Source organism: Haliotis rubra, unplaced genomic scaffold (genome assembly GCF_003918875.1).
Source record: "Haliotis rubra isolate DU_JTF1 unplaced genomic scaffold, ASM391887v1 Scf471, whole genome shotgun sequence".
Lineage (NCBI taxonomy): Eukaryota > Metazoa > Mollusca > Gastropoda > Lepetellida > Haliotidae > Haliotis > Haliotis rubra.
In genome coordinates this window covers 76,184-94,612 of record NW_025767159.1, presented here as the reverse complement: position 1 = coordinate 94,612, position 18,429 = coordinate 76,184, and the positions used below count along the sequence as shown (strand labels likewise).

Below are 18,429 nucleotides of genomic sequence, written 5' to 3'. Positions count from 1 at the left end.
GTGATCAGGCCGTCTTTGTAGTTTATGGAAACTATTGAAGCTCACAATTCGAGAGTAGTGTTGACATGGACTTGAGTGTGTGCACAGTCCTTATGGATGAACATTCCTTATCCATGACCTGACTGATGGATAATGAGTTGGTGTGAACTAGATCTGTCGTACCTGTCAACTACCGTATCTGTGAGATGTGTTTCAGTCATACACAGGACAGTGGAAGAGTGTTGTCTTCAGTCAGAAGATGATCCATATGTGCATGCAGTAAACGCACATTGAGATGTCAAATATGACGAAAATACAGTGAATCGTTTGTGAGATGTGTCGCTGACAAGGTGAACATGCAGGTTAACAAACTGTAATACTCAATGTGTCGCTATGACCTTGAAGAATACGTGATGGGTGAGTGAGTGAGTTTAGTTTTACGCACGCCGTTTTATTCCAGCTATATGGCGGCGGTCTATAAATAATCGAGTCTGGACCAGACAATCCAGTGATGAACAGCATGCGCATCGATATCCGCAATTGGGAACCGATGACATGTGTCAACCAAGTCAACGAGCCTGACCACCCGATCCCGTTATTCGCCTTTTACGACAAGAATGGGTTACTGAAGATCAATTCTAGCCCGGATCTTCACGGGTAAGTGCCATGATGAAGCTTGGTGTCAAATATGAAGAAAATCCAGTGGACGCTTCTTGATGAATTTTGCTGATAGGCTTAACATGCAGGTTAACATGCTGAAATCTTCAAAGTGTCGTCATGACCTTGACAATTATGTGAAGGTCACCAAAATCGACTGGGCTCTGTACCTTCCATGGATGAAGCTTGCTGTCGAATATGACAGCTTGGTTCCATATCCAGAGAACGGTTTTTGAGATATCTCGCTGACAAGAGCAAAACGTTAAAGCCCTCTTGTGACCCTGAAATGAAGATCGATGTCACCAAACCTGACTGTGACCTTTCTCATACAGTGATGAACGTAGGTATCAAATATGAAAAGAATCTAGTTAACGGTTCTTAAGATATTCCAATACGTACAGACGGGCGGAACCTAATACTATATAATGACGTAGAAATATTACCATTGCCGCACAAGGAGACATGACAAGATATGAGTGAGTGAGTTAATATTTATCGTCACATCGGCAATATTTCAGCTATATGGTGAAGGGGGCAATATATTATTATATTATAGATCAATACAATTAGAAAATAAAAGTATGTTGTCGAAGAACAGTATAACTACTAGTATATCACAGATATTAAAGTAAAACTAGCATGCTATCATAAAACGATATTATTAAATAGGACAATACAATATAAAAATGGGCTATAGTTTGCCAATAACTGAAGGTAGATCACCATGCTAGAGACCAAGGGTGATAAGATGGGAACCCTATTAAAGATTTATACTTATCGAACTTTAAGTTGCAGATGTCATCTTCAAAATCGACAGCATATACTTATGAGGAATGGCAGATGATTCCGCTGCTGAGAATTCACCGCTTGATTGTCTGTATAAGGAGGAGACTGGCTGGTGGTATCCATACGAGGGGTGTCGCTAAACCAGGTACACCAGTAATGGTTCAATCACAATCGCAACAGTCATTAATGTGCAGACTTTGTTACTATGAGATTGGTGGCGTAGTTATGGTGACCATACCTTCAGCATTGTTGTTATGTGTATTCCTTTCAGATTGCTAGTAAATTGTTTCCAAATTTCAATTTCAGTTCTGGGTTGTTTTTGTGTTGTTGTTTAAATTGGGTTAAAACATGTTACAGGTACCATTATATTACAAGGAAGCCAGTTTTCAAAGCATGCACAATAACATACCGTTATCGTTACTTACCGTAACTGGGCCGGTGGGTTGTACTAATGGTTAAAGCGTCCGCTCGTTACACTGAAGATCCTGGTTCGATTCCCCACTTCTGGTGTCCCCCGCCGTGATATTGCTTGAATATTGCTAAACGTGGCGTAAAAGTAAACTCATTCAATCACTTACCGTATCAAAACTACTGGGTAATACCTCATTATTGCGCCTGCGTATAGATTGGATCGTAAGAGGGTCTGTGATTTTGACAACTGCCCCCCTAAGTATGCTGAATATTAGTGCATTAAGATTAAGATTCATTATTAATGTGGATACGTTGACATGTGTTAACCAAGTCAGCGAGCCTGACCACCTGATCGCATTTGATGCCTCTTGCGACAGGCATGCGTTGCCACATTGCAATAATTAACGTTTCACTTACCAAGTGTGGAAGAAATGGAAGCCATGAGGATGACGAAGGTGATTTGTAAAACCATAATTGCTGGGGTACTTAAACCCCAAGGATCAGACTCTGAAAGGTAATCATTGCACAGTATTTCAAGTCAATGACTGAAAAAGTAGCAACAATAGCCATGTTTGAAAGCTGCTACGAGTGAGTGAGTAAGTGAGTTACAATTTATCGTCACATCAGCAATATTTCAGCCATATCGTGACGAGAACAATTAATTGGTATACATAGTAAGTAATGGTAAATTATAAAAACCTGTCAACGAAGGACAGTAAAATAACGAGAGGATCACAGATATAGATATACAACTTTCAAATATAGAAGACAATACAATATAAAAAGAAACAGGGTATATATTGCCAACAACTGAAGGTAGATCACCATACTAGGGACCATGGGGACAATAGTACATTTGCTTCCTGCATGAAAGCTGTTATGAGCATATATTTGCGAATGTGGGCATTGATATAATAAATCTGTTGTTTGTTCCACATCATCACACTAAACATTTTCCAAACAAGATTTATCAGAAAATGACATATCCCCCCGGCCCCACATATTTGAAAGAACAAATCATCTGACAGTTACTTAAACTTCAGTCCAGCTTGATTAGTTTTCTACTAAGTCCAAATCGTTTCCATGGAAATGATGAAAAATATAAATGCCAAAAATCTGTAAATGTCAAAAGGCACTACTTTAAGATCTGTCTCATATATCTGCCAAGTTCTGGTGAAAGATATTGAACGGTTTTCGAGTTGTGCTCGAAGCCCGCCCCTTCCTTTTGAGATAAAATCCGAATTGTTTTCATAGAAACCGAGAAAATAATAAATAAAAAAATCTGAAAATATCAAAGGCACCACTATAGTTTCTGTTCGATATATCTACCAATTTTGGCAGAAATGTATTGAACGGTTTTTGAGTTATGCTTCGGAAACGAAGCCCACCCCTCCCTTTTGAGACTAAATCTGAATCGTTTCCATGGAAACCGAGAAAAATAAAAATGCCAAAAATCTACAAATAGCAAAAGGCACCACTTCAAGATCTGTCTCATATATCTGCCAAGTTCTGTTGAAAGATATTGAACGGTTTTTGATCCGGAAACGAAGCCCACCCCTCCCTTTTGAGACTAAATCCGAATCGTTTCCATGGAAGCCGGGAAAAATAAAAATGCCAAAAATCTGCAAATAACAAAAGGCACCCCTCTAGGATCTGCCTCACAAAATCTGCCAAGTTTTGCTGAGAGATATTAAGAAGTTTTCGAGTTGTGCTCCAGAAACGAAACCCACCCCTCCCTTTTGAGACTTAGTCCAAATCGTTTCCAGTGAAATCATGAAAGATATAAATGCCAAAAATCTGTAAATAGCAAAAGGCACCACTTCAAGATCTATCTCACATATCTGCCAAGTTCTGTTGAAAGATATTGAACGGTTTTTGAGTTGTTCTCCGGAAACGAAGCCCACCCTTCCCTTTTGAGACTAAGTACGAATCGTTTCCATGGAAACCGGGAAAAATAAAAATGCCAAAAATCTGCAAATGGCAAAAGACACCACTTTGGGATCTGCCTCACATATTTGCCAAGTTTTGCCGACAGATATTAAGAAGTTTTTGAGTTATGCTCCGGAAACGAAGCCCACGCCTCCTTTTCAGACTAAGTCCGAATCGTTTCCATGTAAACCGAGAAAAATAAAAATTACAAAAGTCTGTAAATAGCAAAATGCACCACCTTAGGTTCTGTTTGATATAACTGCCAATTTTTGTTGAAAAATATTGAACGGTTTTAGAGTTATGCTGCGGAAACAAAATGTTTATGGACGGACGAACGGACGGACGGACGAGGCGTCGACTATATCCCCCTCCGGGGTGGGGTGGTTAAAAAGGTGAGTGAGGTAGGTGAGTCATCATGAGTAGATATGTCATGTACATTAACGCTAAGCATAATATTAACGAGTAGAGGTGTATCGAACTAATTATAATATATAATGTTTGAGTAAGTGAAATGCTAACGTCATATCAGCAATAGTTATGCCATATCGTGACATGCACATTTCAAACATTAATAACAAAATATGGCAAATTAGAAACCTGTTGACATAGACCCTAGCCATACAAAACAAGTGTAGAGACTTAAATATGTTAACAATTATAATATTAACATTTGTGCCTCATTAAATTACATGGTTCCTAGCAGAATGTAGCACATCCCTGTTGACAAGGTGTAGCCAGAGATGGTAACAAACAAAAATATTTTCTGACTACACTACTTCAACAAGTGGACAACAATTATCAATGAAGTATATTATTCATTACATCCTTCTAATGTCTAAAATACCCAACTTGTACATCACAGTTTATCAATTTGTTTTACTCCTTTTTATAAATCTTATTATTTAAGAGATTCTGAACTAGTCTCATTGGATCGTAAAAAAAGCTTGGAATTGTTATTTTTGGTAAAAGGCCAGGTTTGATCTTGAATAATGACCTGTTCAAATGTGGACAGACCTACTTCAGTAAGTCTAACCGATGGAAGCATTCATTGCAAGCAATATATTTTTACTTACTATAACTAGGCTATTTGGAATTAAAAACTAAATCTTTTATGAATGTTTAGGTAAATATCAAAAGTTGAGATAAAAAAAGGTGAATATACTTGGAAGGTGCAATGACCAGAGTAACCAAAACGTTGATTCAGTATGTATGACAATATGTATGTGTGGAAGATGACATCTTTTAGCCATTACACTCAGTCAGTATAATGTGTCTGAGTGGGGTATTCGTGCTTCACTGCGGCGTGGTATCTCAGTGGGCTAGCACTATAAAACCAGCTTCAGTCTGGGCTAGTACAAGCAGCCGCACATACACCTACACACGCATGTACGTCGTCATCATATGAGCAAAATATTCTCCAGCGCGACGTAAAACCCAATTTCACCTCCCCTTACCTAAGGTAAATAACCAAGTAATTTATTGTGGAAGATTCTGGTGGTACCGAATAAATCTTCTAAGTGGAGTAGTGGAAAGATCATATTTTGTATGACGTAGGGCATGCTTATTGTGGGAAGAGAGAAAATTGTCATCAGTACTATTTTGTTAGTTGTCCAATTCTCCAGACCAGAAGAGTAGTGAGGCTAAGTGCCAGTGCAGAAGAGTATAACACCCCGAAACCCCTTCTTCTGCTTAATGACCAGAGGTTTACTGAATGTATAGAATGAGTGGTGTCTCGGAATTGTTGCTTTGGAGCTAGAGCGTATTTATTATTTTGTTTTACAGATTAAAATATATAGCTCCGAGCCCCAAAAATGAGACACGTTTTAAAGAAGATTTTGGGTCGTCGCGTGGTGAATTCGAACATGTTGTGGTAATATTTTGCACCTTTAGCGTCAGTATGACGTTCTCGGCATCATCACCCCCTTTGGTGGGTCAGGTCACATGATGATGTTGTAGCAACCGACTTCCTAGTTACTGACTGACTGACTGAGTGTGGTTTTACGCCGTTTTTTGCAATATTCCAGCAATATCTCGGCGGGGGACAGCAGAAAATGGGCTTCGTCCTAGTTCCTGACGTTATGTCAAAAACCGAAGCAAAATATCGACTTCTCTCTTTATATGAAGCAGGGTGCAAATCATTTCAGAAGTTGCGGGACATATCGGGGTTACCTAGGAATATGACTTATTGCCTACCCGTGAAGATCCAGGTAAGAAATTGAAGAACCTCGTAAGAGGTTAACCCATGTCATCGGTTCCCAATTGCGCAAATCGATACTAATGTTGTTGATCACTTGATTGTCTGGTCCAGACTGCCGCCATATAGCTGGAATATTGCTGAGTGGGGCGTAAAACTAAGCTCATCAACTTATTGCCTGATTTCAAGCTGCTTGCGGTTTTGACCTCAAGCCGGGATCGGGACGTCCACATAAACACGGTGGGAATGATATTAGACGACTCACACATTGTGCATCCACACTGGTCAGCAAAACCACTAGGTGAGCATGCCACAGTTTTAGGGAGTACAAAAGTGTCTGAATGGACTGCACTCAGAGAGTTCATGTGCACTACCACAACCGGAGTTGAGTTGAGTTGGGTTTTGCGTCACATCGGCATTATTCCAGCCATATAGTGACGAGAACAAAGTTGCATTAATAAACATTGTAAGTACATACTCGTTATTTCAAAAACATATATTCATTACATTGTCATTTCAAAGCAGAAAAAGTCATAGCACCAAATTTAAAGGCAGGCAATTTGTTAGTCACATTTCACAGTTACAATTTATGATAGTTACATTTCACAGTTACAATTTATGATACAGATAAACTTCCCTCAGGTAGTTCACTATCAGATGAGCGCTCACGCGGGAGAACAGATCCTTAAGGTTTGGTGCATCATAATGTGAGTCCCTTGCAGACGATAAGTCCACGCATTCAAGCAGAATATGCTTGATGGTGAAAACCTCATCGCAAGAGACACACATGGGGGGTCAATCCCCATCGGTTTTCAGCAGATAGTCATGAGTAAATCGACTGTGGCCAATACGACATCAGCAGTGGAGATAAGGGCTTGTCAAGAGCTGCTTTTGCTGCAGCATCGGCTTTTGTGTTACCTGCTATGCCGACGTGACCCGGCAACCAGCAGAGGACGATGTCACATTGGCCAGTAGAGAGGTCGTTGTAAAGTTCTAAAATGTCCAGAATGATTGGGTGACTTGAAGTAACATTTTGAAGTGCTTGAAGGCAAGATAATGAATCTCTGAAAACGATGAAGTTTTTGGAATGATTCTGCTGTTTAATATAGGTCAAAGCTGAAGAGATAGCTTTGGCCTCGGCAGTGAAAATGGAACTGTTGTCGGGAATCCTAGAGGAGACAGTCTTAGATCCAATGACTGTAGCACTTGCAACTTGGCCCTCCATCCTTGGATCCGTCTGTGAAAATGGATCTATGGGTGTCATATTTGGAACGTAACTGGTTGTATTCCTGCTGGAACACCAAGGCATTTGTTTCGGACTTTTTGAGTTTAGTGAGGGTAAGATCGACCTGTGGTTTCACCATCTGCCAGGGTGGTGAAGACAGGAGATCAATTTTAGCTGCAGATATGTGTGGTTGAATTCTGATTCCAAGTGGTGGAACCAGGCTTGGCAGTTTAGGAAACAAGTTTTCATAGAGAGGGTTGAAAACACAATTGTATGCTGGATTGGACTGATTTGAACGTAATTTAGTGATATACTGCAGTGACAGTTTAATGCGGCGTTGTTCAAGGGAAGGTTCGTTAGCCTCTGCATATAGACTGTTTACCGGAGAGGTCCTAAAAGCTCCCAGGCAGAGCCTGGTGGTGGATAGAATCTAATTTTTCGAAATTGCTTTTGCAGGCTCCACCATAAACAATGGAGCCGTAGTCTAGTTTAGAGCAAACCAAAGACCTGTATACGTGAAGGAGGGTACTCTGATCCCCTCCCCACTCTGTATTTGAAACGACATTTAGTAAGTCCAGAGCCTTCAAGCACTTGGTTTTCAAATATTTTAGGTGTGGTAAGAATGTCAGGTGGCGGTCGAATATGAGTCCCAGGAATTTGGCCTCTTCTACTACCTTGATGGGAGTACCATCTAAAGATACGTCTGGATCCTTGTGTGGTCTGTATTTACGACAAAAGTGAATACAATTTGTTTTGGATTTTGAAAACTTAAAGCCATTTTCATTGGCCCATTTTTGGATTTTGTTAATGCAGAGTTGTAGCTGCCTTTCTATTGCGTGCATGTTCTTACCACGACATGAAATATTGAAATCGTCCACGAAAAGGGACCCATCTACACAACTGTTCCGGACGTTAGTGAGGCTGTTAATTTTGATGCTAAAAAGGGTGACAGACAAGATGCTGCCTTGAGGGACGCCCTGATCTTGGTGGAAATAATCAGACAATGTGGAACCTACCCGTACTTGAAATTGTCTGTTGTTTAAAAACTGAGATATGAACTGAGGTAACCATCTTTGAGATGGCGAACACCAGATTTGTATCCTTTGCCCTTGATCTTTTGAATCATGTTCCACACCTTGGACATGGGTGTGCGGGAGTTGATTTTGGACACATATTTCCTCCATGACCGGCGTTTAGTTTGTTGAAATGTACGTCTTGCCCTGGCATTTGTCATTTTAACGGCATTCAGGTTATGAACATTTGGATGTTGTCGGAAGTATCTTTCCGCCTTGTTCCTATTTTTCCTAGCTTGTTTGCAGTTTGTATCAAACCATGGTTTACGTATGTGCGGGTTTGCAAAAGGACTTAGGAATGGTTTCGTCTCCAATAGTATTTAAGATATCAGAAAATAGTTCCATGGGATCAGGAACATTCCTGAAGTTGTCCGGTATAAGCTTTTCAGAGCAGAGAGTTTGGAATAATGGCCAATTGGCCTTAGTAAAATTCCATCTTGTTGAAGGCGGTTCATCCGCAGGAGTAACAGGAGTAAGAATAGTTGGGAAGTGGTCACTTCCACAAAGGTCATCGTGGACCGACTATTCAAACTCGTTCAAGAGGTTAGAATCCGTAAGTGATAGATAAAGGGAAGAGTATGTTCCAGTGGCAGGATGTAGATAGGTGGTTGATCCATCGTTGAAGATGCATAGATCATTATTGGAGAGAAAATCTTCAAGGACCTTTCCCTTATTATTTGTATCAGTACTCCCCCATAGATGGTTATGGCCGTTCAGGTCGCCCATGATTATGCAGGGCTTTGGGAGTTGATTATACAAGTTCTGAATATCTGATAGGTGGGCAGTTGAGGAGGGAGGAAGATAGAGTGAACATAGTGTAAACCCTATGTTCAGAGTCATGCGGACAGCAACAGTTTGTAGGTTGGTGTTAAGCGGAACAGGGCTATGGAGAATGCCCTGCCTCACCAGGATAGAAGTGCCTCCTGTAGCTTTTACACCGGGAGGAGAAAAGGAGTGGTAGGAACTGTACCGACGGATGTCAAATTTATCAGTCCTTTTTAGATAGGTTTCTTGGAGACAAAACGCGGATGGTTTGAAGTCTTGAATCAATAACTGTAATTCGTTATAATTATACTTAAGTCCTCTGCAATTCCATTGAATCATGTTTTATGGATTCATGGTGCTTCCACTGGTGACATGTCACGTGAACGTGAGAAAGCGTTTGATGAGCTCCTACTGGTGTCAGGTGGAGATGGAGTTACCTCCATATCCAGAGAGCCAAAGGAGTTATGGACCTCGACGGGGACCTCTGAAGGTGCTCAAGCTGCTTTCGTCTCTCTAGCCTCTTGTTTTCCCTTTTTTTTCGCGCAGTTCCTGTTTCTGGTTTTGGCATTTGTTCTGGTGTTTGTGATTCAGAAGTTTTGGTGTCGAAAAAGACAATGCGAAAAAATGTGTCTGAAGTTCCGCGTTATGTGATGAATAGGGGTGGGATTAGGAAATTGGGCTTAACGCCTCTCTTGGAAATTACAGGTCACATTCATTCAGTACTGCGAGCTCTTACAAGAGGGACTGTTAGATTCAAATATTGGACGAAGTGGAATTTCCTATGTTATGCAACAGGACAATGCCCGTGTCCACACCACATCAAAACATGGCTTCCTCAGACCTGAACCCCACTGAAAATATTTGGCAAAGCATCAAGGACAAAGTTAAAAAGTTGGAGCCAAAATAAATTGCAGAGTGGAAAGGCGAGATTTATGAAACGTTGTAGGTGCTATCTGAGGAACTGAAAGACAATCTTGTAAATCGTCTGCCTTGTCGGATTGAACAGTGTGTGGAGCGAAATGGTGGACTGACATACGATTGACTCATTGTGAACGATTTAATAATGCATTGTGGACACGTGTGTCAATTTTCATCAATTTATGTCAAATATTAAATTCTGACGTTGAATCTAAAGTCGTTTTATTTTTCTTGCTTGGAAGTATTATGCAGCAAAGTGGGTTTGGGCGATCCTGGCATAGCCAGGTTGGTTTAGCTCACCATCAGCTCAGGGCCCTAGGTACCCCGTTATGCAGCCCAGACTGCGAATGGGACTTATCCCAGGAGCGAGTGAGTTAGTGAGCTTAGTTTAGTTTAGAGGTCTGTCAATAATCTAATCTGGACCAGACAATCCAGTGATCAACAACATGAGCATCTATCAACGGAGCCTGACCTCCCGATCCCGTTTGTCGCCTCTTACGACAAGCATGGGTTAAAAAGTGATTCATTAAATGTTACTTTAAACCATGTCAGCAATATTATAGTTATTCGTGGAGAGTAACAACAAATATTTGGGAACCGATGAGTGAGTGAGTGAGTGAATTAATACTTAACGTCACATCGGCAATATCTCAGCCATATCGTGACGAAAACAATTCATACAATATAAAGAGAAAACAGTTTGAAGATTAAAACCTGTCGACGATGGACAGTAAAAATACTAGAGACTCACAGATATGAATAAAACTAGCGAGCAAAGCTAAAACATTTCAATTAAGGAGGACAATACAGTATAAAACACGGGTTATAGATCGCCAACAACTGAAGGTAGATCACCATACTAGGAACCATGGGGACTTACATTACTTTTGCTACCTGCATGGATCCTAGTTGGATTTACACCATCCCTTCAGCCGCTGGCGATTGTAGAAAAACTAAGCCAGCAGTTAAAAGATCAAAGATACTACGTTTAAAATATGTTAAATTTACATCTTACTTTGAAAGTTTTGGGAGTTACGTACCCTCTCAGGAGGACAATAATTTTACGCTATTTTAACCCCCTTTGAGGGTACAGCCACTAACAATCTCAGTTACTAATCTAAACTACCAACAATAAAATATTTAGCTATTTAGAGATCAGTCAACAAATCTAATTCTTTTAAAAATTCAACTCTTAAGTGATAATTAACAGTATAAAAAAGATCCTTCAAAGTTTATCCCTTGTGATGGAATATTCAACACAGTCAAGCAGGACATGCTTGACTGTGATTCTTTCATCACAAGGGATGCAAAACGGAGGATCTTCGCCTTTCAGTAAATATACGTGAGTATATCTAGTGTGGCCAATGCGACATCATGTAATTTATTTATACCTACTTGGGTGTTCCACATCACGGATGTAGGTTCTAATGCTAGCTTTGTAATCAGAGTATGGGATCAGAAGTGGTGTCACAAATTTGTGTAGTGCTGCCTTAGCAGCAAGATCGGCCATTGTGTTCCCAGAAATGCCAACGTGGCTGGGTAACCAACAGAAGACGATGTCGCATTGGCCAGTAGCAAGATCATTATATAATTCGATTATTTCAATTAAAAGTGGATGTTTGCAAGATAGATTTTTAATAGCCTGAAGGCAAGAAAGAGAGTCAGAAAAGATTATATATTGTTTATGTTTAGGATGTCTTTGAATATATTTAAGAGCTGTTAAGATACTGTTCTGGATCCAATGAGAGTGGCACATGCCACTGCGCCACCGTCCTTGGACCCATCTGTAAATAAGGATTTGTATGTAGTATATTTATTTCTTAATTGACTAAATTCTTGTTTATACTGTAATTCATTTGTTTCTGATTTTTTAAATGTAGTTAATGTTAGGTCAACTTGTGGCCTAACCAATTGCCAAGGCGGAGAAGAAAGAAGACGGGAAGGAGATATATTTTCCAGCTCAATGCCGGCAGCAGAAATGAATGGTTTAATTCTTAAAACAAGGTGCGGAGCAAGAGAAGGCTTTTTGTTGTACAAATCCTCATAAAGAGGATTAAAGACACAATGAAATGCAGGGTAAGATTCAATAGAATAAAGTTTTGTGATATACTGCAAGGACAATTTTATACGGCGTTGTGTAAGAGATGGTTCATCTGCCTCGACGTAGAGACTGTCAACAGGAGAAGTTCTAAAGGATCCAAGACAAAGTCTTAGACCTTGGTGATGAACAGAATCTAAGAGTTTTAAGTTGCTTTTGCAGGCTCCACCATATATGATGGAGCCATAATCAAGTTTGGAACGGACCAATGATCGATATAGGTGTAGGAGAGTGGCTTGATCCCCTCCCCACTTAGAATTTGAAACAACTTTCAACAATTCAAGTGCCTTCAGGCATTTAGTTTTAAGGGATTTAATATGCGTCAGAAACGTTAAACTAGAGTAAAAAATTAAACCCAAGAACTTGGCTTCCTTAACAACTTTGATGGAGGAGCCATTTAGAAACAGTTCATGGTCTTTATGCGGTTTATATTTCCGACAAAAATGTATACAATTAGTTTTAGATTTAGAAAATTTAAAACCGTTTTCAAGACACCATTTATCTATTTTGTTTAAACACAACTGCATTTGCCGTTCAATAGTATGCATATTTTTACCACAAGAAATATTAAAATCATCCAGAAGTAACGATCCATCAATTGAATCGTTTAAAACTTTTGATAAACTATTTATCTTTATACTAAAGAGTGTGACAGACAAAATACTGCCTTGTGGGACACCCTGATCCTGATTGTAATGGTCAGACAGGGTAGAACCCACGCGGACTTGAAATTGTCTGTCATTTAAAAAGTTGGCTATAAATTGAGGCAACCGGCCTCGCAATCCAAAGCCATGTAAATCTTTTAAAATGCCATATTTCCACGTAGTGTCATATGCTTTTTCTAGATCAAAAAAGATAGACACAGCGTGCTGTTTATTAATTAGCGCATTTTTAACAGATGGTTCTAAACGCACCAAGTGATCGACAGTACTTCTGTTGTTACGGAAACCACATTGTATATCTGTTATTAGGTTATTGGTTTCCAAGTACCAAACAAGTCGATTATTTATCATGCGTTCCATGGTCTTGCAAACACAGCTAGTTAATGAAATTGGCCTATAATTGGAAGGATCAGTATGATCACGTCCAGGTTTAGGTATGGGCACAATTATAGCATCATGCCACGATGAAGGAAATTGTCCAGATGTCCAAATGTCATCAAAAATACGTAAGAGCGTCTCTAAACATGGTTCAGGTAAGTGTTTCAGGAGTTGATAATGTATACCATCAGCTCCTGAAGCAGTATTGTGAACTTGGTCAAGAGCAGTATGAAGCTCATGTATCGAAAAGGTTTCATTGTAGTCTTCCTAATTGTCTGAATTGAAATTAATAGATTTCTTTTCTTGCTGTCTGTGATATTTCTGGAATTCAGGTACATAGTTAGATGAGGAAGAATGTTTGGCCAAAATTTCTCCAAGTTTATTTGCTATGTCAGATTTAACAGTTAATAATTCATCTCCATCTTTGAGATGCATAATGCTAGATTAAGAGCCCTTATCTTTTATTTTCTGGATCATGTTCTATACCTTTCATATCGGCGTGCGAGAATTGATGTTTGATACATAGTTCCGCCAAGATTGCCGTTTACTTTGTTTAAAAATACGCTGTGATTTGGCGTTTAATTTTTTAATTTGTTTAAATTGTGGACCATAGGATGGCAACGGAAATAATGTTCAGCTTTCTTCAGTGCCTTGCGAGCCTGTTTTAATTCATCGTTAAACCATGGTTTACGTACATGAGGAACTGCAGAGGATTTGGGGATACACTTGGCAGCTATGTGTTTTAGCTCATCTGAAAAACATTTTATGGCATCAGGAAGATCATGAAAAAGTTCAGGTTTGAGTTTTTCAGCACAGAAAGTTTCATATAAAGGCCAGTTAGCCTTCTTAAAGTTCCATCTTGATGATGGAGGAAAGATGGATTCACGGGTTTTAGTGTTGTTGGGAAATGGTCACTTTCACATAAGTCGTCGTGGGCTGACCACTCAAATTCATTCAATAGGTCTGAGTCAGTAATCGATAAATCAAGAGCTGAATAAGTTCCTGTGCCAGGATGTAAATATGTGCTAGAACCGTCATTATATATGCATAAATCATTATCTGAACAAAAGTCTTCTAATAGTTTACCTTTAGCATTAGTTGTTGTACCACCCCAGAGCGGGTTGTGGGCATTTATATCTCCCATAATGATACAATGTTTCGGGAGTTGGTCATATAAGTTTTGAAGGTCAGTCTTCTGAAGAGTTGAAGACGGTGAGATGTACAAAGAGCATAATGTAAACGCAACATGTAACGTCAGTCGTACGGCAACCGCCTGGAGACCAGTATTAAGTATAATAGGGCTATGGATAACATTTTGTTTGATAAGGATCGAAGATCCTCCAGTGGCCCGATCACCTGGAGGTGAAAAGGAATGGTATGCATTGAAATGGCGTAAATCAAATGTATCCGCAGTTCCACTGTACAATATTATTAAAAGACATTATCTTTTGGGGGATTTATTGGGGATCTACCCCGCACTTTTTTGGAGAGCGACAAGCTATGTGCCCTATGATGGACGTTTTCACATACGTCCATGGCCTCAAGAGATCCATATTTGTTGTATAGCTGAATTCTACTTTCTGACCTTTTTCAGGCTCTGCCACTTTGTTTTTGCTTCGGTTTAGTTTTGCTTTTAACAATGTCTTGAGTATCAGATGAAGATTGAGACTGTGAACATGACTGAGAGGATGACTTATGATGAGAAGATGACTCTGACTGCTTTTTGGACGTACTAGGAAGTGATTCCGTAGTTTGGGATGATATAGCGGAATACAAAAGCTGTGGATTGTCGCCTTTGACCCAAGTGAAGTTTGTTTGACAGCTTGTGGATGATGTACATACTTTAGGGTTTGATTCAGTTGATGTTTCGGCTATTGAAGCATAACTTTCTGTAAGTTCAGAGCTCTTTACAAGTTTTTTGCATCAGAAAAACTGATGTTCTGGGTGAATTTGATCTTGTTGATCTGCATATGTTCTTTCCAAATCGGACACTCTTTTGAGAAAGATGAATGTTCTCCTGAACAATTAGTGCATTTTTTAAAGGTACTTGTACAATCTTCAGTTGTGTGTGTCTTCTCACCACAGTGAGCACACACAACGGACAATGTGCAAGTATTTACACCATGTCCATACTTCTGGCATTTAAAGCATCTCCGCGGATTAGGAATGTAGGTGTCAACTTTGATATTGCAATAACCTGCTTTCAGGGATTTGGGAGCAGTTGGTGACGAAAAGAAAACCAGATAAGTATTGGTCTGAACAGTTTTTACGGATTGAAAAGCGTTTTACATAGAGTACACCTTGATCTTTAATTTCAGTCACGATGTCAAGTTCTGACATGTCAGAAAACAATCGATCACGATCTCTGATGATACCTTTGCTTTTGTTTAAGGTCTTGTGAGCAGAGACAGCAACCGGAACGCCGACAAACGATTCAGTGCTCAACAGATTGGCTGATTGCTGCCGTTTCCCGCACTCAACCAGTAACGCACCTGAATGTAACCGTTTGATATTCTTAACTTCGCCGGCGATACCTTGAATACCCTTTGAAACCGCGAAAGGGTTCAACTTAAATGGTGTTCTGTCGAGAGTTTCAATCACAAGAAAGCGTGGCTAAAAGTCAATTGATTTGGACGGTCAAAGGTCATCATCATCAGGATCATTTTCAAGAGGACGTTTTGGGTTTTTTGGTGGGGGTTTCATAAGCCATGGTTAGTGTAGAGATTTCATCATCCGAGCTCCCCACCCACCACGGAGTATAACAAGGACAATGCTAAAAACAAGCGGATCTCCGACTTGCAGCACCAAGGATACCCGGATGATATACTCCAGCAGAACAATTTAAAGATTAATGATTCCACCAGATTGGCCCATGAGCCACCGCCTTCTGGGCATACGACTCTAGGCAAAAACATACATGAAATTGTGTAGTTGAAATTCTCAGTTCAAAAAATTCGCTAGGTCTTTAAACATATAATTGTATAATTCTCAAACATTTGGTGCAATAGTACATAGGGCACAGCGCTTGGCGTGACCAGCCGATTGATAGAACCGGGCCAGTTCTACCACCCGTCTAGGTGAAGTAAGGGGCGAAGTGGTGTGTTGGGCAGAGGAACATTGCTCCTGGAACCAGTGGCCTCAACCACCAGACTCCCGTCCTCCACCGACACAGGGGCGCAACCCACAGCAAACGGGTTGGTGGACCAAATATACCCCCGGGTCCACAACGGGGGTTGAAGAGCGCTTAGCGTTACCCAGCGTCCACCACGAGGAGGTGGCTCTTCACGGGTGCCTGGGAACCGATGATTGGGAACCGATGACATGTGTCAACCAAGTCAGCTAGCCTGACCACCCGATTCCGTTAGTTGCCTCTTACGACAAGCATGAGTTACTGAAGATCAATTCTAACCTGGACCTTCACAGGTAAACTTCTCCCAGAATACGCTACCTAGTTGAACCCACCAATAACTTTCTTAAAACTGTGGAGACTACCCAACAATGGAATCCTCTGCATTATCCAGTGTCAGAAGGGCTCTGCTCTCGGTGCTCTCGATAATGATACAAGAATGAATATGGGAACCCTTCTCTATGCATCGACAGGAATACCTATCAAACAAGCATGGAGTTGATATTGGCGTGGCGTCGTGTTCTTGCAGGTTTTAACATTTTCAAACGTATATAATTGTCACCACAGCGACAAACCTATTTTACAGTTTAGTAGAAAACTTAACAGAAGCATCCAACCTGACCTTACAATGAGCGGTGTGATAATTCAAGACATAGATAATCACAAGCATCTAGACTTGACCCTTCAAAATAACTGTAACTGGGATATTAACATAAAGTGTATTGGCTGGCTTATTATGAAATTAATGTCTTGTCTAAACTGGAATCTTTCAAATGTATATTTGTCTCTGGAATCATCTGTGAGCTTGTGGGCTGATTTCTCTTGATCTATAATGAATGTTTTATTAAAATATTCTGTAACGTACTTCTTGCAAATGATCAAATTAATCTAGATACACTTATGATTCAGTAAAAAGGGAATTCATTTGAGTATTTGCTTCAATCCGCACATGTTTGGACAACACAACCAATTTTCTATTGACAAGTTCATGAGATTTTCGTGAATACGCAAATTGCATAACACCGTTATTGAGCACAAACTCAAATGGCCTCTCCCTTGTGACAGTTGTTAATTTGAGAATGTATTCTACTACGGTTAGTTCCAATGAAGCAGAATTGTAAAAACATAGGGTGATTACCTCCAAGACCTGGTGATCTCGAACAAAGGCCAGTTAATGTTTGAACAGGCACAAGGTTGATACGAAAAGTTGAAGGGGTAAAGAAATCAAATAAGCCTAAACTGATATTTGACATTTTCATGACATAATATATTTGGTGTTGCCACAATTAATCATCACAAGATTTAATATATCACGTGAAATATATCTCAACTATCATTTGGAGGGCCTTTTCAACGATCTTCTTAAATCTGCCATGCCAACACCCCAAGTAATAATAAGATACATAATTTTCAAATCATGTATGACCTATTTCAAATTATTACTGACCCTACGAAGGTCACCGAAAACTCTAGCACTTTGTTAGATATTAGTAGATTAATCAATAACTTTGGCGAGACGTAGAACGTATCATCCCCGTAGACGTTGAGTGAACACATGAATCAGTATCATTATAATCTCAGTGAGCTAAACTCAGTAAATTAACTCAGTAAATTCGATCATATTTCAAAACAAGTTCAGAATTTTATAGCACCCAGTGTCTTAATCCCGTATAACAACACCGACGCAACATGAACGAGATTATACTGTAATAACAAAATCCTACTTCACGGGAATACCCCATTACGCCATGGCACGGGTTCACTTTTATGGCATGTAATACACTCAGTCAGTCAGTATGTCTGGTACACTGTTATATAGTCCATATAGCGTAGGTGTATGGAATTTCTATTCATACGAACATTGAGAGGGGAAAAAAATTAAACATATTTGCGCTTTTGTGGATAACAACTAAAATATACACTTCAAACTGACTTTTGAAAATGAACCGTCAATATAATTTTTTGACACATAGCACAAGAAGAATGCAGATGAGTGAAGTTAAACTAATATATAGAATTGGTTCCTAGTTGGTCGCATAGGACGGCGAATAGTAAACACTTACTCTAAACATAATCCCAACTTTAAAAAATGTATCACTTCACGCGTGAGACGCAGTTGCATTGATATCAAGGACAAAGGGATAATATGAAAATATGGCTTATTCCTGCAGTTTTCATGAATAAATATGTCACATGCAAGATACATTATGTATATCAACAATAAGAA

General features: G+C 39.7%; 1 protein-coding gene across 2 annotated transcripts in view; it reads right to left on the bottom strand.

Moving 5' to 3' along the window:
- LOC124290716 (uncharacterized serine-rich protein C215.13-like) overlaps window positions 1-18,429 on the bottom strand; it is an 83,172-nt gene that overhangs the window by 16,557 nt on the left and 48,186 nt on the right. For both annotated transcript variants that reach the window (XM_046727520.1, XM_046727521.1), the window contains exon 2: window positions 2,251-2,340. In XM_046727520.1, the coding sequence (XP_046583476.1) occupies window positions 2,251-2,305 (55 nt within the window). In that variant the 5' untranslated portion in view covers window positions 2,306-2,340. The remainder of the gene's footprint in view (window positions 1-2,250; window positions 2,341-18,429) is intronic.